The 24,207-nt window shown below is 47.8% G+C and overlaps 2 protein-coding genes across 4 annotated transcripts in view; one reads left to right on the top strand and one right to left on the bottom strand.

Annotated features, from left to right (window-relative positions):
* ANAPC15 (anaphase promoting complex subunit 15) overlaps positions 1 to 20,487 on the top strand; it is a 72,465-nt gene extending 51,978 nt beyond the window's left edge. Inside the window, exons 3-7 of one of the 3 annotated variants that reach the window (XM_028164378.2) lie at positions 16,995 to 17,067; positions 18,793 to 18,922; positions 19,441 to 19,500; positions 19,820 to 19,957; positions 20,112 to 20,487. In XM_028164378.2, the coding sequence (XP_028020179.1) occupies positions 16,995 to 17,067; positions 18,793 to 18,922; positions 19,441 to 19,500; positions 19,820 to 19,957; positions 20,112 to 20,171 (461 nt within the window). In that variant the 3' untranslated portion in view covers positions 20,172 to 20,487. Of the gene's footprint in view, positions 1 to 16,994; positions 17,068 to 18,638; positions 18,656 to 18,792; positions 18,923 to 19,440; positions 19,501 to 19,819; positions 19,958 to 20,111 lie in introns of those variants that run through there. The other 2 variants (XM_028164379.2, XM_028164380.2) reach the window with 2 other exon arrangements.
* Positions 20,488 to 21,108: 621 nt separating this feature from the next.
* Positions 21,109 to 23,552, bottom strand: TOMT (transmembrane O-methyltransferase). The gene is made up of 3 exons (XM_057552186.1): positions 23,285 to 23,552; positions 21,963 to 22,159; positions 21,109 to 21,469 (listed from the first exon to the last, which is right to left on the bottom strand). The coding sequence occupies exons 1-3, from the start codon at positions 23,541 to 23,543 to the stop codon at positions 21,149 to 21,151; spliced, it is 777 nt and encodes a 258-aa protein (XP_057408169.1). The 5' UTR covers positions 23,544 to 23,552; the 3' UTR covers positions 21,109 to 21,148.
* Positions 23,553 to 24,207: the final 655 nt, after the last annotated feature.

Raw genomic sequence — 24,207 nt, 5'->3', positions numbered from 1 at the left:
TTAAGATTTGTATTTGTCCTTGACAAGTAATCTCCTGGGGTGTTTATATTTCAAAGACATTATAAGATTTACATCTTCAAGGGACAGAGAAAGAATCTAAGTTTTCTTCTTGGAGTTTTAGTGCCTTTTGGATGGACAGCAGGAAGAGGTCTCCTATCCTCTTCCCCTAAGGGAATGTTTTTCTCATGCCTTTAGCCTCTCCTTGAGTAGTGACAATAGCCTTGCAATTCAATCTACCCTCCTTAGCTCTCCTTGGCCTTGAGGCATGGAGGACCCTTAGGCAATAGTCAATTAAGCCCTTTATAATTAGTGGCCTAATCTTCTCATTAGACCATTTAGTCTTTATCACACCACTCTGGGGAGATCCTTGGATTATTACGGCAGCTGTGACCTTTTGGGTTGGATACCACAGGCAACACACCACTGAGAAACATGTGAAAGCACACAGTAGCGCAACAGACCCCCAGCAAGCGGTGCTCCTTTCTCAGATGGTGTTACCCACCTGAGTTACGTGGTTAGTAAGCAAGTTACAGGTAAAAAGGGCACTCCCCTTGTTTAATTGCAAGGGCAATCATGCAATCCTGCCCACTACGCCAATTGTTTTGTGCCTGTCTCTGCCTGTCAATAAGCAATGTTATGGCAGGACTGGCCCTTAAAGTTCTTATTATGATTGCAAGATATCCTGCAGCAATAAGCATCAGGAAACTTTGAAAAAATAAAGGTTCGTCTACAGGACCCGGAAATTACGCAGCGTACCTGTGGCCATAGAGCAAGGTTGCCGTAGAGAGAGGAAGAAAGAATGTGTGGGCTTGGGGTTCTGCTTTTATTGGCGTTGACGGTGGTGACCTAGGGTTTCAGTCTCACTCTTCATTGATGAATTTAAAACATATGATGGGCTTCCCTGGAGGCACAGTGGTTAAGAATCCGCCTGCCAATGCAGGGGACACGGGTTCGAGCCCTGGTCCAGGAAAATCCCACATGCCGCGGAGCAACTAAGCCCGTGCACCACAACTACTGAGCCTGTGTGCCACAATTACTGAAGCCCGCGCACCTACAGCCCATGCTCCACGACAAGAGAAGCCACCACAATGAGAAGCTGGTGCAGCATGATGAAAAGTAGGCCCCGCTCGCTGCAACTAGAGAAAGCCCGCGCGCAGCAACGAAGACCCAACGCAGCCATAAATAAATAAATAAATAAATAAATAAATAAATAAATAAATTTATTTAAAAAACAAAAAAACATATGAGCAGGAATTTAAAGTGTGAGAAGAGAAAAAACAAGTGGCCCAAATGGTCAGTTACTGAGATCAACCAATACCTCTAAAACAAAGGAGCCTCAGTTCCAGGAGGCAGCCTGGCTCTTTATCTAGTGATTTGTTCATTCAAGATATCCTTGGATGTGGCTGCCTCAGTAATCAAAGCTTAAGACAGGCGCTTTCATTACAAAAAAAAAAGAACCTAACAGTTTATACTACAAGGGAGAAGTGTTCCAGGCAGAGGGAACAGTAAGTCCAAAGGCCCTGAGGCAGGAATGTACTCAGTGCCTTCTCAGAACAAACAGCAAGGAAGCCAGTGGGACTGGTGAGCAGGGAGCAGGGCGCATGGTAGGCGTGTGCGGTCTGGACCAGAACCTAGAAGGCTGCATTAGTCAGACTGGGTAAGGATTTGGGATTTTACTCTGAATGCAATGGAAACTTTTTTTTTTTTTTTTTTCAGTTCAGCATCTGATCTAGGAACAGATTCTAAGGACAAGGGAAAGCAAGCAAAGGACATGAAGGTCTATTTTGAACAGCACAGGCTCAAGGCAACCATGACTTGAAGCAGGGGGTAAATGGTGGCAGAGGGGGCGGTGAAAGGGTAGGAATCTGGATGTAGTTTGAAGGCAGTGCTAATGAGATTTGCTGATGGATTGGATACTGGGTGTGGGAGAAAGGGAGGAATTAGGATGACTCCAAGGGTTTTTGGGCTGAGAAATCGGAAGAGTGTGTGGCCATTTGCTGAGATGAGGAAGGCTATGAGTGGAGTAGGGCTGGAGGGGGATGGGTAAAAAAGAATTTTGGAATTGAGGGAAGTAGTGGATTCATGAGATACTTAGTGAATAAAATCTCTAGGGCCTGGGGACTTCTGGGGTGTGGGGAGAGAGGGAGAGGTCAGGGACAAAAATGACTATCAGGTTTCTGGCTTATGGACTGGGGAGATGTTGGCATCATTTTCTGAGACAGAAGATGGGAAATGTGCTGGCTGGTACTGCAACAGGAAATCTGGGTAGCAGCTGCTGGAAGTGATGCTGATTCCAGCCTGGAATATTCCGCCACTTCCATGTTGCTCGCTCCCTCCTTTCTTTGGAAATCTGTTTAAATGTCTGCTTATTAGCAAACCTTTTCCTGACCACCTTCTCTCGAATATGGTTGTCATCCTCACCCCTGTGTGCTCCGTTGCCTTCCCTGGCTTTATTCTTTTTCACCACATTTACCACCATCTGATATTACTGCCTGTTTATGTGATGGTCTCCCACCACTACAAAGTGAACCATATGAGAGCAAGGAATTGTGTCAATTTTGTGCCCAACTTAGAACAGTACCAAGTATCTAGTCAGTGCTCAGGAAATATTTGTAGTCTAAATGAATGGTGAATGCCGAGTAGGAGCTGGGATGATTGCTGGGGCCCCTCTGATTAATTTGAGACTGTCCCCAGTTTGGATTCAGTGAATCTTGTTGAAACTGTCCTGGCCCTGGAGGCTGAGAGCAGAAAGGACAGTGGCAGAGGAGATCCGGGAGCTGGAGTGAGGAGGAAGGGGTAGAGCCTCAATATCTCCACCTGTAAAATAGAAATGTAAAATGAAGTATGACTTCCCTAAGGGGCTGTGAGTGAGGATTGGATGTGGGAGAAATATTTGGATTAAGGTTCCTAGAGTGCAGGGTAGGGGGTGCAGGCAGGAAATGTTTGCAATTTAGTAATAAAGGGTGTTTTTTTGTGAAAGGTTGGTTGTCATTGGGGTGGGAGGAGGCTGGCCTGCCTGGAAAAGCCCAGGAAATGGAAGGGAAGGGCAGAGCACAGGTTAGGGGGCAGTTAGGTCCTGGGGCTGTAACTACCCACGACAAGATTGGGGCAGTTTGTGAGCTGGGGTGGTGAAGCAGTCGGGAACTCACTCCCTGGTCTCCATCCAACATTCCTGGCTCCATGAGAGCACTCCTCCAGGGGGAGGATGGAGGGAGGGCAGGGCAGACTGAGGCTATTATTTTCTGGAAGAAGAGATTGATGCCCAAGTGGGAGAAGGATGGTACTAGTGCCCATGTCCTAATCCCCAGAACCTGTGAATGTTACTTTGTATGGCAAAAGGGACTTTGCAGATGTGATTAAGGTACAGATCTTGAGATAGGGAGATTATTCTGGATTATCTGAATGGGCTGATATCATCACAAGGATCCTTATAAGAGGAAGGCAGGAGATCAGAGAGTCCAGTAGAAGATATAAGGGTGGAAGTAAGAGGTTGGAGTGATACAAGGAAGGGGCCCACAGCACAGGCATACAGGTGGTCTCTGGAGGCTGGACAAGACAAGGAAATGGATCTTTCCTGAAGCCTTCAGAAGGAATGCAGTCCCGTTGAAACCTTGATTTTAGACTTCTGATCTCCAGAACTGTAAGAGAATAAATCCATGTTGTTTTAAGCCACAAAGTTTTCAGTAGTCTGTTATAGCAGCCATAAGAAACTAATACAGATCCATGGTCACCTGGGGATTGATGGTGGACTTGGAACTGGATTAGAACCCTGTTAGTCCAGCTCTCTCAGTCAAAGCCTCCTTGCTCCCTCTATGCTTCGGCCAAAGCTTCCGGGTCACTGTGCAGCTCCCTGGGACAGTAACTGAACCCTTATCACATGTATTTCATTTGACCTTGACAAGAACCCTGTGGGGCAGACAGCCCCTACTTTACACATAGAGAAACTGAGGTTCAGAGGTGAAGTGTCTTGGCCAAGGTCAGAGCACACAATGAGGAATCAATGAGCTAGATCCCCGATCCAAGTCCTCTGCCCTTCCCTGAACAGTACAGATACCGCATGTGTCCAGTATTTTGGTCTCTCATTCGTTCATTCAACAAATATTTATTGAATATCAGCTGATGCCTGGCCACTGTGCTCAGTGCTGCGGAGCCACTAGTGAACAATCATGACGTCCAGAGACTAGGAATCCTTTGTTCTTGCATCTGTCCACATAGGTCAGTCAGGTCATGATGTTCCTGTAAACCTCCAACAAGACAAATATTATTCTCTGTTCTGCAACTTTTTATCTCTATATGAAGGGAAAAGTGTTATACCTTTAAAGGTCAGAGCCTTGAGAATGGACTATCATGTATATTTCAGACTATAGGCAGCATTCTTTTTTTAAACTAATTTTTATTGGAATATAGTTGATTTACAGTGTTGTGTTAGCTTCTGCTGTACAGCAAAGTGAATCCGTTATACATATACATATATCTGCTCTTTTTTTGATTCTTTTCCCATATAGGTCATTATTGCAGAGTATTGAGTAGAGTTCCCTGTGCTATACAGTAGGTTCTTATTACTTATCTGTTTTATATATAGAACTGTGTATATATCAACCCCGATCTCCCAATTTATCCCTCCCCCCCAACACAATAGGCAACATTCTTAACTTGAAGCAAAAGCAATAGAATAAAAAGGTTAAAGTAAAAGAAACAGATCTAATGTGGAGTCAGATTTGTTCTTCTCTATTACGCCTGCAACCACCATGCCACTTTTTTTTTTTTAATTAATTAATTTTATTTTTGGCTGCATTGGGTCTTCGTTGCTGCGCGCGGGCTTTCTCTGGTTGTGGCAAGCGGGGACTACTCTTCGTTGCGATGTGCAGGCTTCTCATTGGGTGGCTTCTCCTGTTGCGGAGCACGGGCTCTAGGCACACGGGCTTCAGTAGTTGTGGCTCACAGGCTCAGCAGTTGTGGCTCGCGGGCTCTAGAGCGCAGGCTTAGTAGCTGTGGCGCACGGGCTTAGTTGCTCTGCGGCATGTGGGATCTTCCTGGACCAGGGCTCGAACCCGTGTCCCCTGCATTGGCAGGCGGATTCTTAACCACTGCACCACCAGGGAAGCCCTACCATTCCACTTTCTGTCTCTATGAATTTGACTTCTCTAGGGATCTCATATAAGTGGAGTCATACAGTCTTTGTCCTTTTGTGACTGGCTTATTTCACTTGGCATCATGTCCTCGAGGTTCATTCATGCTGTGTTCTCAACAGCTTTTAAGGTAAAAACTGGTATAAAGGTTGTTAAAACTATACATAAGGACTGAGGGAGCAGAGCAAAGGCGAGGCTGTGAGAATGTGGTCAGCAGGAGGGGCCTTTGCTCTGTGCTTTCTCACAACAAACAAGGAGCAGCCCTAAGACTGCACCACACCCCCACAGAGCACCCCTGAAGGTTCATTTCTCCCCAACCTCCACTGAAAGCCTGCTGGACTTCCCTGGTGGTGCAGTGGTTAAGAATCTGCCTGCCAATGCAGGGGACACGGGTTCGAGCCCTGGTCCAGGAAGATCCCACATGCCGTGGAGCAACTAAGCCCGTGCGCCACAACTACTGAGCCTGCGCTCTAGAGCCCACAAGCCACAACTACTGAGCCCACGTGCCACAACTACTGAAGCCCGTGTGCCTGGAACTCGTGCTCCGCAACAAGAGAAGCCTCCACAGTGAGAAGCCCTTGCATCTCAACAAAGAGTAGCTCCCTGCTCGCCGCAACTAGAGAAAGCCCATGCGCAGCAACGAAGACCCAACGCAGCCAAAAATAAAGTTAAATAAATAAATAAATAAATAAAAGAAAGCCTGCTGACGTCTCTGGGTCTCTCTGCCTGGGTCTGTCCAAGTGTGTATGACAGTGTGATTCAGTGTCTGTCTAGGCGTGAGGACATAGGCATTGCCTGTGTATTAGTTTTCTATTGGTGCTATAACAAATTACCACAAATTTTGTGACTTAAAACACATATGTATTATCTTATAGTTCTATAAGTTAAAGTCCAACTTGGGTCTCACTGGGCTACCATCAAGGTGTCAGCAGGGCTGTATTCCTGTTATCAAGTCCAAGCCCATACTGCTCGCTGCACGACAGGCCAAAAATGGAGAGGTGAGTTGTTGGGGCAAGGAATAGTGACTTTATTTGGAAAGCCAGCAGACTGAGAAGATGGTGGACTAGTGTCCCAAAGAACCATCTTACCTGAGTTAGAATTCAGGCTTCTCGTATACTAAAAGGGGAGGAGGTGTGGCTGGTTGTTGCACACTTCTTGGTTCAGGAATCCTTTGTTCTTACAGCTGTCCAAATCCTGGTCACATGCTGCTGTAAGCCTCCAACAAGACAATTGTTATTGTCTGTTCTGCAACTTTTTATCTCTAAAAGTGTTGTACCTTTAAAGGTCAGACCCTTGAGAATGGGCTGTCCTGTATATTTCAGGCTCTAGGCGAAATTCTTTTAGTGATTAATTTACAGCAAAAGCAATGGAATACAAAGGTTAAAGTAAAAGAAACAGATCCAAAGATTTGTTCTTCCTTATTACATTTCCTTTCTAGAGGCTCTAGACTGAAGATTACCTTACCTTTTCCAGCTGCTAGAGGCTGCCTGCATTCCTTGGCTCATGGTCCCTTCTTCCATCTCCAAAGTTAGCAGCATAACAGATCCCTGTGTCTTCTTTCTTTCTCACATTGTTTTATTTTGTTTTCTGACCAAAGCTCTTGGGAAAGATTCTCTAATTTCAAGGATTCGTGTAAATAGATTGGGCCCACCTGATAACCTGGGCTACCCTCCCCATTTTAAGGTCCTTAAACTTAATCACATCTGCAAAGTCCCTTTTGCCATGTAAGATAACATGTTCACAGGTTCTGGGACTAGGATGTGGACATCTTTCGGGGGCCTTTATTCTGCCTAGCACCCTTGTGTGTGCTGTGAGTGTTCAATGGTGACTGTATGTATATGTTTGTGTAGGTTTGTGTCCCCTCGGCCTTTGCCTCCCATACAGAGGGCCTCTCTTCCCACTTTTTGTTTGTTTTTGCTTTGATCAAGAGTGAGGAAGCCTTAGCTACAGTAAGCAAATATATGCAAATCCACCGTGCAAGTAGAGGCCTAGCTGGAGCACTGTTACTGAGCAAGTTCCTGTACCCCTGTCAGGGAAAGTCCCTCCAAGATCCCGGGAGGGAAATGAGCTCTGGCAGGTGCTGAGGATTCAGGGAAGGGGCTGCCTCTGGTCGGGATCGACCTGCCATGGGCACAGACTCCTAGGCAGGCTTAGCTAAAATTGCTACTGAACGCAAGTTCCTGTGCCTGAAGCACAGTGAGGCCAAACAATACTGAAATGTTGGAGTTTGGAGCAGAGAAAGTTTTTATTGCAGGGCCATGCAAGGAGAATGGGTGGGTCATGCCCCCAAAAGCCCTGAACTCCCCAAAGGTTTTCAGCAAGACATTTTTATTTTATTTATTTAGCAAGGCGTGTTTAAAGGCAAGGTGAGGGAGAGGCGTGGTTGGTTGTTGCAGACTTCTTGGCATAGGAATCCTTTGTTCTTGCAGCTGTCTATGTAGGTCAGATCATCATGTTTCTGTAAACCTCCAACAAGACAAATGTTATGCTCTGTTCTGCAACTTTTTATTTCTCTATGAATGGAAGAGTGTTATACCCTTAAAGGTCAGAGCCTTGAGAATCGCCTATCCTGTATATATCAGGCTATAGACAACATTCTTTTTTTTTTTTTTAATTTATTTTTTTGGCTGCATTGGATCTTCGTTGCTGCGCGCAGGCTTTCTCTAGTTGCAGCGAGCGGGGGCTACTCTTCATTGTGGTGCGCGGGCTTCTCATTGCGGTTGTGGAGCATGGGCTCTCAAGCATGTGAGCTTCAGTAGATGCGGTGCATGTACTCAGTAGTTGCGGCACACGGGCTCTAGAGCGCAGGCTCAGTAGTTGTGGCGCACAGGCTTAGTTGCTCTGTGGCATGTGGGATCTTCCGGACCAGGGATTGAACAGGTGTCCTCTGCATTGGCAGGCAGATTCTTAACCATTGTGCCACCAGGGCAGTCCCCAACATTCTTTTTTTTGTTGTATTCCTTTTTGTTTTGGTTTTGTTTTGTTTTGTTTTTTTAATTGAGGTATAATTGGCATATAACATTTGTACCAGGTGTACAACATAATGATTCAGTATTTATATTTATTGCAAAATGATCACCACAATAAATCTAGTCAACTTCCATCACCAAACATACACATTTTTTTTCTTGTGATGAGAACATTAAGATCTACTTTTAAAAACAACTTTCAAATATACAATACAGTATTTTTTAAAAAATTTATCTTATTTATTTTTGGCTGCATCGGGTCTTTGTTGCTGCGCGTGGGCTTTCTCTAGTTGTGGCAAGCGGGGGCTACTCTTTGTTGCAGTGCACGGGCTTCTCATTGCAGTGGCTTCTCTTGTTGCGGATCATGGGCTCTAGGCACGCGGACTTCTGTAGTTGTGGCACATGGGCTCAGTAGTTGTGGCTTGCTGGCTCTAGAGCATGGGCTCAGTAGTTGTGGCGCACGGGCTTAGCTGCTCCGCGGCACTTGGGATCTTTGCGGACCAAGGCTCGAACCCATGTCCCCTTCATTGGCAGGCGGATTCTTAACCACTGAGCCACCAGGAAGTCCCCAATACAGTATTATTAACTGTAGTCACTATGTGACTACATTACACATTACATCCTCATGATTTGTTTATCTTATAAGTGGAAGTTTGTACCTTTTGACCATCTTCACCCATTTTACTCACCCCTCACCCCCTGCCTCTGACTACCACCATTCTGTTCTTTCTATCTGTGAGTTCAGGTTTTTTCTTCTTCTTTTTTTTTTGGCTGCACTGCATGGCTTGTGGGATCTTAGTCTTTTTTTTTTTTAATTTCTTTTTAGATTTTACATATACTCTCCCCTTTTATTTATTTTTATTTTTTATTTTAATTTTATTGGAGTACACTTGATTTACAGTGTTCTGTTAGTTTCTGCTGTACAGTAAAGTGATTCAGTTATACATATACATATATTTATTCTTTTTTAGATTCTTTTCTCATATAGGTTATCACAGAATATTGAATAGAGTTCCCTGTGCTACGTAGTAGGTACTTGTTGGTTATCTGTCTTATACATAGTAGTGTGTGTATGTTCATCCCAAGGTCCTCCACGCCACATTTCTCCTTTGGTAACCATAAATTTGTTTTCAATATCTGTAAGTCTGTTTCTGTTTTGTAAATAAGTTCATTTGTATCATTTTAAAAATTAGATTCCACATATGAGTAATAGCATATGATATCTGTCTTTCTCTGCCTGACTTACTTCACTTAGTATGGTCATCTCTAGGTCCATCCATGTTGCTGCAAATGGCATTATTTCATTCTTTTTGATGGCTGAGTAATATTCCATTGTATATATGTACCACATCTTCTTTATCCATTCCTCTGTTGATGGACATTTAAGTTGCTTCCATGTCTTGGCTATTGTAAATAGTGCTGCTGTGAACATTGGGGTGCATGTATCTTTTCAGATTATGGTTATCTCCGGATATATGCCCAGGAGTGGGAGTGCTGGATCATATGGTAGTTCTATCTTTAGTTTTTTAAGGAATCTCCATACTGTTCTCCATAGTGGTTTACCAATTTACATTCCCACCAACAGTGTAGGAGGGTTCCCTTTTCTCCACACCTTCTCCAGTATTTATTGTTTGTAGACTTTTTGATAATGGCCATTCTGACTGGTATGCAGTGATAGATACCTCATTATAGTTTTGATTTGCATTTCTCTGATAATTAGTGATGTTGAGCATCTTTTCATGTGATTTTTGGCCATCTGTAGTCTTTGGAGAAATGTCTATTTAGATCTTCTGCCCATTTTTTGAGTGTGTTGTTTGTCTTTTTGACATAGAGCTGCATGAGCTGTTTGTATATTTTAGAGATTAAGCCCTTGTCGGTTGCTTCATTTGCAAATATTTTTCTCCCATTCTGTGGGTTGTCTTTTCATTTTGTTTATGGTTTCTGTTGCTGTGCAGAAGCTTTTAAGTTTAATTAGATCCATTTGTTTATTTTTGTTTTTATTTTCATTACTCTAGGAGGTGGATCAAAAAAGATGTTGCTGCTATTTATGTCAGAGTGTTCTCTCTCTGTTTTCCTCTAAGAGTTTTATAGTGTACGGCCTTACATTTAGGTCTTTGATCCATTTTGAGTTTATTTTTGTGTATGGTGTTAGAGAATGTTCTAATTTCATTCTTTTTCATGTGGCTGTCAAGTTTTCCCGGCACCACTTGTTGAAAAGACTGTCTTTTCTCCATTGTATATTTAAGGCAACATTCTTAAGGCAAAGCAAAAGCAATAGAATAAAAGGTTAAAGTAAAAGAAGCAGATCTAATATGGAGTCAGGTTTATTCTTCCCTGTTACAGCACCCCTCCTGGGGCTGGCTCTCTAGGGACTTGGAAGAGCATCCACAGCAATCACTTATAACTCATGCATCCATCCTAAACTCAGAGTCAGGCCCAGGAGAGACTTCAATGACTGTTTGCTAACCAGAAAATAAATGAGGTGTTGAGTTGAAATGTGCTATGTAATTTACAAGGCCCATAAAGTAGAAACAAAATAATACACCAAGAACAGAAGGTTTTTTTTTGTTTTTTGTTTTTCCTTTTGGTTTTTTTTGGAGTATCAGGGAAACTGCAGATATGGATACAACTTGCTGAAATCTCTCCAACTGAGCATCAGGATGGGAGGTGCATTGAAGGACTACAATGATGACTGATAGTGAACTTTAAACCCACCTCATGGGGAATTCCCTGGTGGTGCAGTGGTTAGGACTCCATGCGTCCACTGCAGGGGGCCCCAGGTTCTATCCCTGACTGGGGAATTAGAATGCCACAAGCAGTGCAGTGGCGAGACCAAAAAAAAAAAAAAAATCCACCACATGTTACATATGGACACCCCCACACACACACACATACACACAATTTGCGCATGCCACCCACAAAGAGACAGGAAAAGCAGTCAGGCCTGCCTGAGCAGAAAACTCCTGAAACTTACATAGAAACTTACACACACTTTCCACCAATCATTTCCAAGCCCCCCCCCCACTTCCTGCTTCCAAGATAAATATCCCACTCAAAAGCCCATGAGCAGACACATCTGAACACTGCCGCCTGTCTCCTGGTTTGGCTGTGATAAAGTCTTTTCTCTCTGCAAACAACCGTTGCCTGCTACTTGGTCTTTCCATTGTGCAGCAGGCAATGAGCCCATTTGCTCCGTTACAATGACCCTGAGGTAGAGGAATCTTGTACCCCAAGCAAAGGTGTACTCCCTCAGCCAGCCCACCCAGTGGGGCTCTCCAGCTCCCCACAGCATCTCCTCCACACGCCTGCCATGCTCTCCTGACAAGCAGTCTCCTCATTCACCACACACCCCAGTGCCTGCTCAGGGAGTCCCCTCCCACCAGGAAGGTTTCTTCTTTTCTCCTTTCTCACTCTCTAACTCTGAAGCATGGTTCAAGGTACAGCTGAAGTCTCTCCTGCTCAAGGAAGCCCTTCTCAATGTCTCCTCGTCCTCCTCCAAGGGTATGTGTCATTCTTTGAGGACAGGGTATAACAGAGAATAACAAACCTGACTCCATATTGAATCTATTCCTTTAGCACTGACCTTTGTGCTGTTGCCTGTGCTGAGTTATGCTGGCTTTGCCCCTTTTGTAAAAGAATGTTGCCTATAACCTGAAATATACAGGATAGCCCATTCTCAAGGCTCTGACCCTTTAAAGGTGTCATTCCATTCATGTAGAGACTAAAAGGTGCAGAACAGAGGATAACATTTGTCTTGTTGAAGTTTTATGGGAATACTGTGACCACACCTACACGGACAGCTGCAAGAACAAAGGATTCCTACACCAAGCCACACCCCCTCCCCTTTTAGTATAAAAGAAGCCTGAATTCTAACTCAGGTAAGATGGTTCTTTGGGACACTAGTCCACCATCTTCTCGGTCTGCTGGCTTTCCAAATAAAGTCACTATTCCTTATCTCAGCAACTCATTTCTCGATTTATTGGCCTGTCATGCAGTGAGCGGTACAAGCTTGGACTTGGTAACAAGGGCACCATTTTTTCATCCTGTCTCCTCTCATTGTGCCCATCACCAGGATGGCCACAAGGAGGCCCGCAAGCATGGCCATGCCCCAGGCGTACCACACTCTTTCAGGCCTTAGTGCTTTTGCTCATGCAGCCCCCTCTTGTCTAGACTGTCCTTTCCTGACTTCTCCTCCTTCAAAGTCTCGTCTCCCTGAGGATGCCTCCCCACCTCCACACCCACATGTTACCCTTCTCTGCTCACTGCCCCCACTCTTCTCAGAATCTGTCTCTAGTGTAGCAGTTGTCACACGAACACACGTCTAATGAATTCAGTTCCATTAGATTGAAGGGAAGAAAAGCCCATCTTTTATAAACATTTCTTGAGTGGCTACTCTGTGCCAGGCACTGTGCTGTGTGCTAAGGAAATAGACATGAATCAGAGACCTGCCCTCAAGGGCCTAATGATTTGCTTGATGCCTCCCAAACTAGACTGGGGGCTTCCAGGGGATGAGGACTCAGATCTGACTCCTCTGTGGGTCCCCCATCACCAAGCACAGACTGGCTCATAAGAAAGCTTTGTGGAGCGAATGCAAGATTGACCTTCCTGAGTTGTAGCTTCAGCTCGGACAAGCGACTTCACTTTCCAGAGCCTCACATTCCTCATAGGCTAACTGGGAGCAGGATTTCCAGGACTGGGGTGAGGATAAGAGGAAATGACAAGTGTGAGAGCTCTTTGGAGACCAAATATCCTTAGGTATACATAAGAGATGGTGACTGACATTTCCCTCTGTCCCCTACCAGGGCCAGCCATACTCCTCAAGGACCATGGAAGCAGCCCTCACTAGCATTGAATTCACATCGCTCAGGTCTAAACCTTCCTGGATCCTGGAGAAGTCTCTGCACAGAGCCATGGACTTCTCTCTCCAGCCTATGGGCTTTGGATTTATTTCTGACTGTTGGGAAATCCCCATCCCCATCCTGGCTTCTGCTTTCAGCCCAGGCCCTGGCTTGGGTAAAACACATCTCAGGACAGAAAGGGCCAGGTCAGGGAAGTGCCTTCCAGGGATTCACACCAGAGCTGGAGACATGGTTGGGATATTATGTCAGAGAAAATGAAAGCTGGGGGAGGGGGAGGGACCTGCCTCGGGTCTCCAGAAAGTCAGTAATAGAGCCAAGGTAAGTCCCAGGATGCCTGGCTCTCATCGCATCCACTCTATCTCAGGGCCACCAAAGCCCTACTCCATCAGAGTCCCCCTAACGTTCCTTCTCATCTCTCTGTCTACCCCGAGACACTTAGTTCTGCCCAAAAAGATTCTCAGTGTTCTCCAAATACATCATCTGCTTTTAACTCCGTGCCTTTGCATGCAATACGCCTTTTTGTGCATCCCCTTCTCCCACTTGTCTACTAGGTAAACCCCTACTCATCCTTCAAGGCCCGTTCAAATGTTTCCTTCCTTCAAACAAAGTCTAAACTCAGTTTATCCAGAATCCATTCATCTCTCTTTCCTCTGTGTTCTTATAACACTCTCTGTATACACTGATTTTAATATTTACTACCCTCTTCTATAATTGTCTATAACGGTCTTAGTCCTCACTAGACTGTATTTTCCTCTAGGATAGGGATTATTTCTGCTACATCTCTCTGTCCCCAGGGCCTATCAAGGTGTCTGGCACTCAATTGGCACTCAATAAATGTTGACCAAACAGTGGAACAGATGAAGGAATATGAGGCAAATTTTTAACCTTTTTAATTTTTATATTTTTAAGGAATATGAGTCTTTATTTATTTATTTGGCCATTCCATGCAGCTTGCAGGATCTTAGTTCCCCAACCAGGGATTGAACCCGTGCCCTCGGCAGTGAACGCATGGAGTCCTACCACTGGACCGCCAGGAAATTCCCTCAGAGTCTTAGTTTATTATCCTTGAAATGAAAGGAAAGAAAAGTCAAGCACTTGGCAAGGATAAATGGTGGATAATGAATGTGGCACCATCACTGACTCAGTTGCCTGAGCCAAAAATAGGGTATCACCCCAAATTTCCACTTCTCCCTCTTCCTTTTCCCCTTCCCCCTTCACCATGGCTTGTTTTTTTTTTTTTTTAATTTATTTATTTTATTTTTGGCTGTGTTGGGTCTTCGTTGCTGCGCTCAGGCTTTTCTCTAGTTGCGGTGAGCGGGGGCTACACTTCGTTGCGGTGCGTGGGCTTCTCATTGCAGTGGCTTCTCTTGTCGCGGAGCACAGGCTCTAGGCGCGCGGGCTTCAGTAGTTGTGGCATGAGGGCTCAGTAGTTGTGGCTTGCGGGCTCTAGAGCGCAGGCTCAGTAGTTGTGGCACACGGACTTAGTTGCTCTGCAGCATGTGGGATCTTCCCGGACCAGGGCTCGAACCCATGTCCCCTGCATCGGCAGGCAGATTCTTAACCACTGCACCACCAGGGAAGCTCACCATGGCTTGTTGAACCTGGCTGAAGATATAGGTAAGAAACTCTAGGTTACTGGGGGATTTCCATCAGGCCAGAGCTGTCAGGAAGGATGGAGGCAAAGGATGCCGGACGTAGGGATCCTATAACTAAAAGAACCAGAGGGGGTGACTGATGGGGACACTGAAGGTGCAGATAAGGGATCGAGAAGGGAGAGGTCAAGGGTGGGTTCTGGGGACTTAGAAACCACTCAGTCTCTGCCCTCAAGGAGCTCATGGTCTGCTGAGGAAACAAATAGAAACAGTTTTATGCATAACTCCACTGTAGTGCAGCACTACCTCCTTCCTGATACCCCTTCTTCACTTGGCTTCCAGGATACCACCCAATTTACCTGGCTTTCTGCTTATCTTTTTGGTCCTCCTTCTCAGTTTAGTTTGCTGCTTCTCCTAGTTTCCTCAAATTCTGAATTTTGAAGGAAACGATTTTCCATCTACACTCACTCCTTTGGTGGGCTCATCCACTCTCATGGCTTTAAACACCATCCATGTGCTGATGACTCTCAAACTGATATTTCCAGTCTTGATCTCTGCCTTGACCTTCAGACCTATATGCCCTCCTGCTCCCTCAACATCCCTACTCTAATGGACATCTCAAAGTCAACACACTCAAAAATGAGCTCCAGATATTTCCCCCCAAAACCAGCACCTCCCTTGTCTTTCCAACTGGTCTCCCTGCTTCTGCCACTGTCTCCACTGAATTTTTCTTCATAAAACAGCCAGAGTAACTCTGTTAAAATCTAAATCAGATTGTGTGGATCCTCTGCTCATAACCCTTCACGGGATCCTCAACATGGGGTAAAACCGCAGTCCTTATTGTGATCTGCGAAGCTGTACTTTCTGGCTCCTATCTCTATCCTCATCTTCTCCCATTCTCCCCATAGAACACTATGCTCCAGCCATTCCAGGCCCTTTGCACTTGTTCTTTCCTTGATGCTCTTCCCTAAATATCAGAATAGTGCCCCCTTTCTTTTTTCTTCAGATCTTTTTACTCAAAGGTCACCTTCCCAGTAAGGTCTTCCTTGCCCCCCTAAGTGAAAGGAAACATCTCCCCTATCAACGTTTTATTCCCACTTCTCTGACTTATTTTTTCTCCTTAATATTTACTGCAGTCTTAAAACTATATATTTTATTTACCTATCTTCTTTATTTATCTCTCTTATTAAAATGGAAGCACCATGAGTCTCCTCATGATTTTTTTTTGGTCTGTTTTGTTCTCTATTGTGTATCCATTACTTAGAATAGTGGCAGGCATATGTAAGGTACTCAGTAGATATTGCTTGAATGAATGAAAGAAAAAGGTGGCCATTTCCAAGGGGCAAATTTTACTCTTTAATGAAAAACTTTATAACAACCAGAGCTGCTTGGCAACAATGACAGTCGATATGCACAGTACACTACCTCTTAAATATGTTATCTCATCAAATCCTCACATTAGTACAAGATTCGAAGAAGGCTGGGCAGAGATTATGATGCTGGTTGAAAAGGAAACTGAGTCCAGACATGGAAAAGGGATTTGTTAAAGGTCACACATTTGGTCAGGGCAGGAGTGGAACTATCTATGGATGACTGCTGGCCTTGAAAGGGGCTGGTGAGTGATGGAGCTCAATGGGGGTTGGGTTTGAAGGACTTCCGTTGCCAGAAGGCATAAGAATCTCTGAAAGGGAAGCTGAGTCAGAGGTTAGTAAAACGGAGGCATCAGCAAAGGACTGGGAGGCTGACAGCTAAGCGGATTTAGCCCAGTCCGGGAGAGGGCAGCTGAATTTCCCAGCAGCAGAATGCTGCGCCTGAGATTGAGTAATCACTTAAGCCCTTACAAAATCTGGAATGCAGAACTGGAAAGGCAGTCTTAAGAGACCAGTGAGTCCACTGCAGGTGTACAGAGTCTGGCTTCCCCACTGGACTGTGAGGTCTTTGAGGACAGGGACCATGTTCCTAGATTTAGCCCCAGCTTCTAGCAGGGCCTGGAATATGGAATATAGAAGGGACTCAAATATTTCTGTCGAAGAAATACATAAATGAATGTATGCGCCCAAACGGGAAACTGAGGGGGAGACAAGACAAACAGGAGGGGCGAGGCGTAAAATCACTCAGCGATTCTGGGGTAGAAGCAGACTAATTTTCCTGGGACGCAGCAGGACAAACAGTCCTAGTAGTAACGCTGCTTGCCGCCAGGTGTTTTTCAACAGGGATTGGCAAGCAAATACCGCCTGGGGACAGAAAGGCGGGGCTAAATGGGGCCGTTGGGGCAGGTCCAGGCTGGAGAGACCGATTGGCTGAGACTCAAGGCGGGGCCAATAGAGCAGGTGCGCCAAATTTCCACCCAACACGTGACTAACGTGTGTAACGTCACTTCCAGTCCGGTGGGCGGGAGCGGGAAACAAAAGAATACCAAGGACGCATGCGTTTTGTGTGTCCCAGGTTTTGGTGGGTTCTTCCGCCCAGGCAGAGTGAAGTGCTTCCGGGTCGCCGCCGCCTGCCGCCTCCCGGCGCGGTAAGTACATAAGACAGGCTGCTGTTGCTGTCTCTTTGCCCATTCTTTCCTCTCGTCCCCAGAGAAACCTCATTCCCTTGACCCGCCTCCTCAGGAGCTGCCTGTTCACATTCCCTTAAACATTAAAAGAGTTCCAGCTCATTGGCCGCTTCCTCGAAACTAAGCCCCACCCCGTCGCACAAGATCCGTCACTCATTGGTATTACTTCCTGTCACCCAGCAGTTCTTCCAGTTAATTGGCCTTATCCAGGCCCCGCTCCTTTCTCGGTTAGCAACCCCAAATACCTGCCCGAATCCCGCCCATGCCTTCTTCCTGTTGGTCAACTCCACGGTCATTATCATAATAAGCCGAGAATGGGCGGTGGCTTTGCGGTGAGGGGTTGGGCTTTCGGAGCCGCAGGCCCTGGCCCCTCAGTGCTTATGGGAGTTGAGAGAGGGTTTTGTTGTGCTTCTTAAACGCGCCGGGCAGCTGAGCTCCACGGAAGGGCAGCGGCTGGCCCCGGATTGGTTAAGTGCGTTAGGGCAAGAGCAGAATTAGACGTAGATTCTTTTCTCCTGCTCACCTCTAGTGCCTGGCCTGGATCTCTTCCCCGCGAGAGTTCTTTGCCCAAGTCAACCGTGGCACCTAGAGCCAGTCGTTGCCTGTCGCTGGGCCTCAGTTTTCCTGTGAGCTGAAAGGTTTTAATTCAGATTCTCTGGGACCTTCCTGTTCAGCTCCCTCAGCTGCTGAATCTGAGCTGAATACTTGTTCTCTTACATGTTAGTTCATCTAGTCTTTCATCTGCTCATGCATTTACTCATACCTTTAGAATGTCTTACTGAGCCATACTTGCACGTGATAACACCTCCCCTCCCTGCCCCCCAGTTTGGCTGTGGTTCATTGTAGAGGTGGTTAGGGTTCAAAATTTCTTTTTTTTTTTTTCTTTTTTTTTTAGATTTAATTAATTCATTAATTTTTGGCTGCACTGGGTCTTCGTTGCTGAGCGCAGGCTTTCTCTAGTTGCCACGAGCGGGGGTTACTCTTCGTAGCGGTGCGCGGCCTTCTCATTGCAGTGGTTTCTCTTGTTTCAGAGCATGGGCTCTAGAGCGCAGGCTCAGTAGTTGTGGCGCACAGGCTTAGTTGCTCCGCGGCATGTGGGATCTTCCTGGCCCAGGGCTCAAACCCGTGTCCCCTGCATTGGCAGGCGGATTCTTAACCACTGCGCCACCAGGGAAGTCCCGGGGTTCAAAATTTCTGACACTGGGTGGGTATGGTGTGGGCGGCATGGAGGAGCAGAAAGTAGGTCTCAGTGTTTGGAGGAGGTAGAGAGAGTTTCAGTAGAGTCCTGCTGTCTTTAATTTTGTAAGGCTAGTCTGCATTCTGGTTTCCTCTCTCTACATTTGGCTTCCATTCTCTTCCCTCCTTGAACAGCTTACAAACAGCTTTACTTATCCATAAAGTAAATTACTTAATTATCAGAATAACTATGAGGGTGGCATAATTGTTATTGTCCCCATTTTACAGATGAGGAAACTGAGGCTCAGTGAGGTTAAGTGACTTGGCCAAGGTCAAACAGCTAGTAAGCAGTGGAGCCAGGACTCAAACCCAGGTCTGTCTGATTCTCACAGGGAAGGGGTACTTTCCTGCTACCTTCCACACCACCCAATCCCCAAATCAAAATGTAACCAACTAAAAACTAAAACCAAACACATCTGAGAGCTGGATTCACCTGACGCTTTTCCTCAGTCTAGGAGCCATGTCCACCTTGTTTCCCTCACTTTTCCCTCGTGTGACTGAGACACTGTGGTTTAATCTGGATCGACCCTGTGTGGAGGAGACAGAGCTGCAGCAGCAAGAACAGCAGCATCAGGCCTGGGTGAGTGAGGACGTAGCACAGCGGCGGAGCTTCAGTCAGGTGCCCCGCCACCCTTCACTGGCGCTGACCCAGCCCTACTCTGGAGACCTGCCCTGGGGGAGCTTTTTGTCCTGAGCTGGGGGCCTAGGTTCTCACCTTTGTGTTAAGCTAATTTGCCTGGGGACCGTGGGAGCTCTAGGCCAGATTGGAGCCCAGGCTCTTTTCCCTAAAGCATAGGAAGTAGTAATTTTGACTGTTTATTGAGGATCTAGCAGATGTCATGTTCTAGGCTGATAGTCTCACTTCATCCTCACCATAATTTTATGAGGAAACCAAGGACTAGAGAGTTTACGTAGTTGGATCAAGTTCATAAGTAAGTGGCAGATGACAGGAGAGAAAGGGATTGAATCTTCCTGAGAGCTGGAAGGAAGCTTCTCCTTCACACTTGGGGGTCTTCCTGGGGGCAGGGCAGGTGAGTGCCATGCCCCTGACTGCCCTGCTTGGGCCCTGGCTTTGCTCTTCTCCCCCTGTGGCCACAGCTCCAGAGCATTGCAGAGAAAGACAACAACCTGGTACCTATTGGCAAGCCGGCCTCAGAGGTGAGTGGCTCCAGCAGGCGGGGCGTGGGGCCCAGGTGGACCAAGGCTCTGCTCTAATTCTGAAGGTCTGGCCTCTGACTCCAGAGCAGTCGTGGTCCTCAGCTCTGGGTGAAGGACAGAAAAGAGGAGGTAGAGGGGGTGGGCACTGGGCTCAGCACTAAGGTCCTGCAGAACGTGCACCAGCCTGCTAGATTAAAGTGGGACAGGACTGGGGAATGGAGCTCATTCGTTGTCCCCAGAGAGAGGCTCCAAGTGGGCCAGTCCTTGAACTGGCCCAGGCAGACCTGTAGAAGCTACAGGCTCTTCCCTGCCTCACCAGCACTATGATGACGAGGAAGAGGAAGATGAAGATGACGACGAGGATAGTGAAGAGGACTCGGAGGATGATGAGGACATGCAGGACATGGATGAGATGAATGACTACAATGAGTCACCTGATGATGGAGAGGTCAATGAGGTAGGCAGGGGTGTGGGGGAGGGCCTCTGCTCCTGGGCCCCTACCCCTGACCTCACTGGCAGCCAGCGGGTACAGAAACCCTGGATCCAGCCAGGGGCAGGATCTGGGACTGGGGCTGGCTGGGTGGCTGAGGCCCCTCCCCACCCACACCCAGCCTCCTCTCCAGGTGGACATGGAAGGCAACGAGCAGGATCAGGACCAGTGGATGATCTAGGTAGACAAGGCAGGGTGGTCTCAGGAAGATTCCAGGCCCACCCAACCTATCCTGGACCCCCTGCGGATCCAGCTGATCACCCAACCCCCCCCCCCCCCCCCCCCCGCCCCAGTGCCTGAAAGCTCACCCTCGGGCACCTCCTTAGCTGCTGCCAGCACCTGGTATCCTTGGCCCCTCCCAGGCCATCAGTCTGCCCTTGAATCCACAGGGCCTGAGCCCACCCCACCCTTCTGGCCAGCACCTCACCCCTTGGTTGCCAGATCTAGTCTCTTTCTAACTCTCTTTAATAAAGACACAGGACTGATTTTTTTCCCCACGTCTATTCCCTATTTCTTGGTGGGGCCTAGAGGAGTCCAGCATCTTGTTTTGAGCTTTGGGGAGACGGTTCTCAAGGGACTTCAGGCAAATCTACCTGGCCACGCCGGCTGGGGCTAGGGAAGGCCAGGGTAGCCCTGGCTGTGGGCCCAGGCTCCATTGCCATTTCCTCTGGCCCAGCTTGTACCCAGCCATTCCTGCGGGGCCTCTAACTCAGTGTTTACTGTTTCCTTTGATCCCACCTGGAATGGCATGGGGTGGGGTGGGGGGTGGGAGGCAGGCTTTCTGAGCACCAGAACTGGGAGGCCCCTGGAGCTCTCCTAGTCAACTTCCTTGGTGTTAGAACAGATTAAATCTCAGAGCAGGGCAGGGACTCCCATGGAGTAACCTAGCAAATCAGTGACAGGGCTGTGTTGTGAGCTGAAGTCTCTTGCCTGTCAGTCCATGACTCTGGACTGGAAGGAGGGGGACCAGTGGGATCAAACAGCCTGACAGAACTTGAGGCCTCAGGTTAGTGTGGAGACAGAGGTGGGAGGAGAGCCTCCGTAGCCCTGAGCCCAGTACGTGTCAGTCCACAAGCAGGGAGGGGAGGGGATATTCTGAGGTCCTTGCTTGGTTGGGGGGTGGGGGGAGGCAGCAGTAAGTACCCCTGGGCCTGGACCTCAGCCAGGCCCTGCGTAGGTAAGCTGGGCTATGCCGTCCTTGATGGCAGGGAAGTCAGGGAGGCCAGTGTGGTGGAGGCGGCAGCGGTAGCGGCCACAGCTCTTGGCGTACTGCAGGAAGCGGGGTGCACCAGGGAAGAGCACGTGGTCAGCTAACACTGTGGCACCAGCTGGCAGCAGGGCATGGGCCTCCAGCAGTTGCAGGTCCCGCAAGTAACATCGGGGCCTGTGTGCCAGGAGCACCAGGTCAGCCCGAGTCATCTGGTACTGGGTTCTTAGGCGCGGGATCACCTCCTCTGATCTACCCACGATGAGCTCCACCTGTGGGGGTGGGAGGAGTTGGAGGTGAGGGTGGGAGGGATTGTTCTCCCACACCAGACCCTACCGGGATCTGGCTTATTTTGTGCCAGGCCCTGGCCTAGGTCTCCATGTGTGTTCTCATATTTCCTCTGGCCTCAGAACCCAAGAAGTCAGGATCAGCATTGTGATTTTCATTCTGCTAGTGAAGAAGCTGAGATTCAGAGGACAGGTGCTTTGCCCAAGATCACATAGCTAACAAGAGGCAGACTAAGGTTTGGACCCAGATTTGCTGGGCTCCAGAGACTTTCTTCTTAACTGCTTCTTTGTCATCCAGCAGCAAATACATGCCAATGACTTGGAACAGGAGGACAAGAGCTCATACACTCTCCAGGTTCACAGTTCCCTAAGTGGAGCTGTTTCCTTCTCCTAGGTGGGATTCCCCCATGGGGAAACTGGCTAGGGCATGGCTTGGGGTGGCAGGAAAGAGACCAGGGTTGGGGAGGTGGGGGCTGACCGTGCGCTCATCGAAGCCAGCCAGGCGGATGAGTTTTTCAGCCACTGCTGCTGTGCGTGGATCCCGCTCCACAGTGAGAAGGCGACCCCCAGGGGGCAGGGCACGGGCAATAAGCAGTGTGGAGTACCCGCAGTAGGTGCCCAGCTCCAGTGCACAAGCAGGGGCCTTCTCCTCCACCAGCCACATCAGGATCTGACCTATGAGGGGAGATGGTTATTGCAGCAGACATGGGAGATGGTTATTGCAGCAGGCATGGGAGATGGATGCAGGGGCCCTCATGGAAAGGGGTCTCAAATGCCCACTTGCCACTGCAACCCCCAACCAGCGGGAGTCTCATTTCTTTCTTGGATTACAGTCCTAGCAGACCCAGTGGTCTCCCTGTCCCTCTCAGCTTGCCTCCTTCACACCAACCACTAGGAATCTTTCTGACAAATCTGACCCTATTGCTCCCTGGTTCCTATGAACCTAAAGGCCTTTGGGATTGAACATCGGATCCTCAGCCTGACAGTCAGAACTTTCTTGGACCTGATCCTATCCTACCTTTCCAGTTTCAGCTCTCAATTCTTCCCACCACAGCCATCCCGAACAACTGTGCCCAGAGTCAACCATGCTGGCTCATTTTTTCATGCCACATTGAGATATGTGGCTGGCTTTGTCCTCCCCCACCTCTATCCTCAACTACCTGGCCAACTCGAAAGCAATCCCTCTAGGCCCGGTTCAGATGTTGCTTCCTCCAGGAGGGCCCAGGCAGAAACAACCACCAGGTTTCTGAGAGACCACTGTCCAGGCTCCTGAGAGACCTTTGCTAGACCTTCTAGTTTCATTCTCCCTTGATTTGTTTATTGAATATCTTTCTAACCATTGAATTGGATGAATTTCTTAAATGAGACTCTAAAAATACATGTGCTGACAGCTGGGACTCAGACAAATCCAGCCAGACAGCTACCCTGAATGGGCTGGAGGAGCCTCCATGGTGGGGGAGAAAGACTCAGACACAGATAAACAAGGTTATGGGTCGTGTGCTGAGGTGGTTATTCCCCTGTATCATGCCCCCTTTGAGGCCAGCCTTTGTGGCTGATTCATCCCTGGCCTCTACCTCCTCCCCCAGCACCTAGCACACACCTGGTACAAAAGAGGTGGTGATAAATTTTACTGGATGAATGTATAACTTTGCCCAGCCCCCTCATTTCCAGAGGAGAAAAAAGAGACCCACAGAAGATCAAGAACCTGCCTAATTCACCCAGCAAGGCAGCGGCAGATCCCAGATCTTCCTTCACCATCTTGGAGGTGCTTCCTGGAGCAGAAGGCTAGGGAACACTGACCTTTGGCAGGCCCCATGTGGCTCAGGTACTCGCAGTGGCTGCTCCAGTGGTCCAGGGTGGTGAGGATATGACCAGGGTCCCCAGGCAGGGCGTGGGTGAGCACATAGCTGAAGGCCCGCTCCTCAATCCGCATCCCTGACAGGCAGTTTCGGAGGCTCCGGAGTAAGACCGTGCGTACCAGTAGTCGGAAGTAGTGGCGGTACCTCACCAGCAATGTCACCACCAGTGGCAGGAAGGCCAGCGCGATGGCGGGGGACATGGTCCCTACCTGGGCCCTGGGGTGGAGGAAGGGAGGGAAACCCACACGTGTCGTTTGCCTGTCATTTGTGCAGCCCTTACCAGTAGCAGTTATCCCTATATTTTACACTCCGTGGCTCAGAAAGGTTAAGTCCTCTGTCCAGAGTCACACGGAAGAACTAGGATTTGAATCCAAGCTGGTCTGATTCCAAGCCTATGTACTTTCAAGGACAACATACTGTCTTACGTTCAGCACCCAACCCCAAACTATCTCTTCCTACTCCTGGTTCATCTTCACCTTGCTCCCTCCACCCGTTTTCCCTTATCTCTGTAGTCACTCTTCTTCAGGACCCCTTTCACCAGTTCCTTCCTGAGTTCTCCTCCCACCTTACCCACTGCCTGCTTGGTCTCTGACCCATTACTGTGTAGCAAAAGAGCACAACTTTGCAGTCAGGAACCCCTTCACTGTCACTGTTCTGCCTCAGTAAAAGGCAATCAAAACACTCCATGGTGTGTTAGGATGAGATATCCTTACCACCCCAGGACTCTTCCCTCTGTCAGCATTTCCCTGGGGGTGGGAAGAGTCCTTGATTGTATATTTATTCTCCAGTCCTATCTCCCCTCCCCTGCACTCCCCTCCTCTCTTCTCTCTCAGCATTCCATTCACATTTACATTCACATATACA

Source organism: Balaenoptera acutorostrata, chromosome 9 (assembly GCF_949987535.1).
Source record: "Balaenoptera acutorostrata chromosome 9, mBalAcu1.1, whole genome shotgun sequence".
Lineage (NCBI taxonomy): Eukaryota > Metazoa > Chordata > Mammalia > Artiodactyla > Balaenopteridae > Balaenoptera > Balaenoptera acutorostrata.
The sequence above is the reverse complement of the archived record's forward strand: the minus strand, read 5'-3'. Positions and strand labels throughout refer to the sequence as shown.

What these genes read in the sequence shown, in the direction of transcription:
- TOMT (XM_057552186.1), bottom strand. Translation starts at nt 23,543, where the DNA reads ATGTCCCCCGCCATCGCGCTGGCCTTCCTGCCACTGGTGGTGACATTG. An exon ending in CCACATGGGGCCTGCCAAAG is followed by an intron (nt 22,160 to 23,284) that starts GTCAGTGTTCCC and finishes CTCCCCTCATAG; the next exon opens with GTCAGATCCTGATGTGGCTG. An exon ending in CTGGCTTCGATGAGCGCACG is followed by an intron (nt 21,470 to 21,962) that starts GTCAGCCCCCAC and finishes CCACCCCCACAG; the next exon opens with GTGGAGCTCATCGTGGGTAG.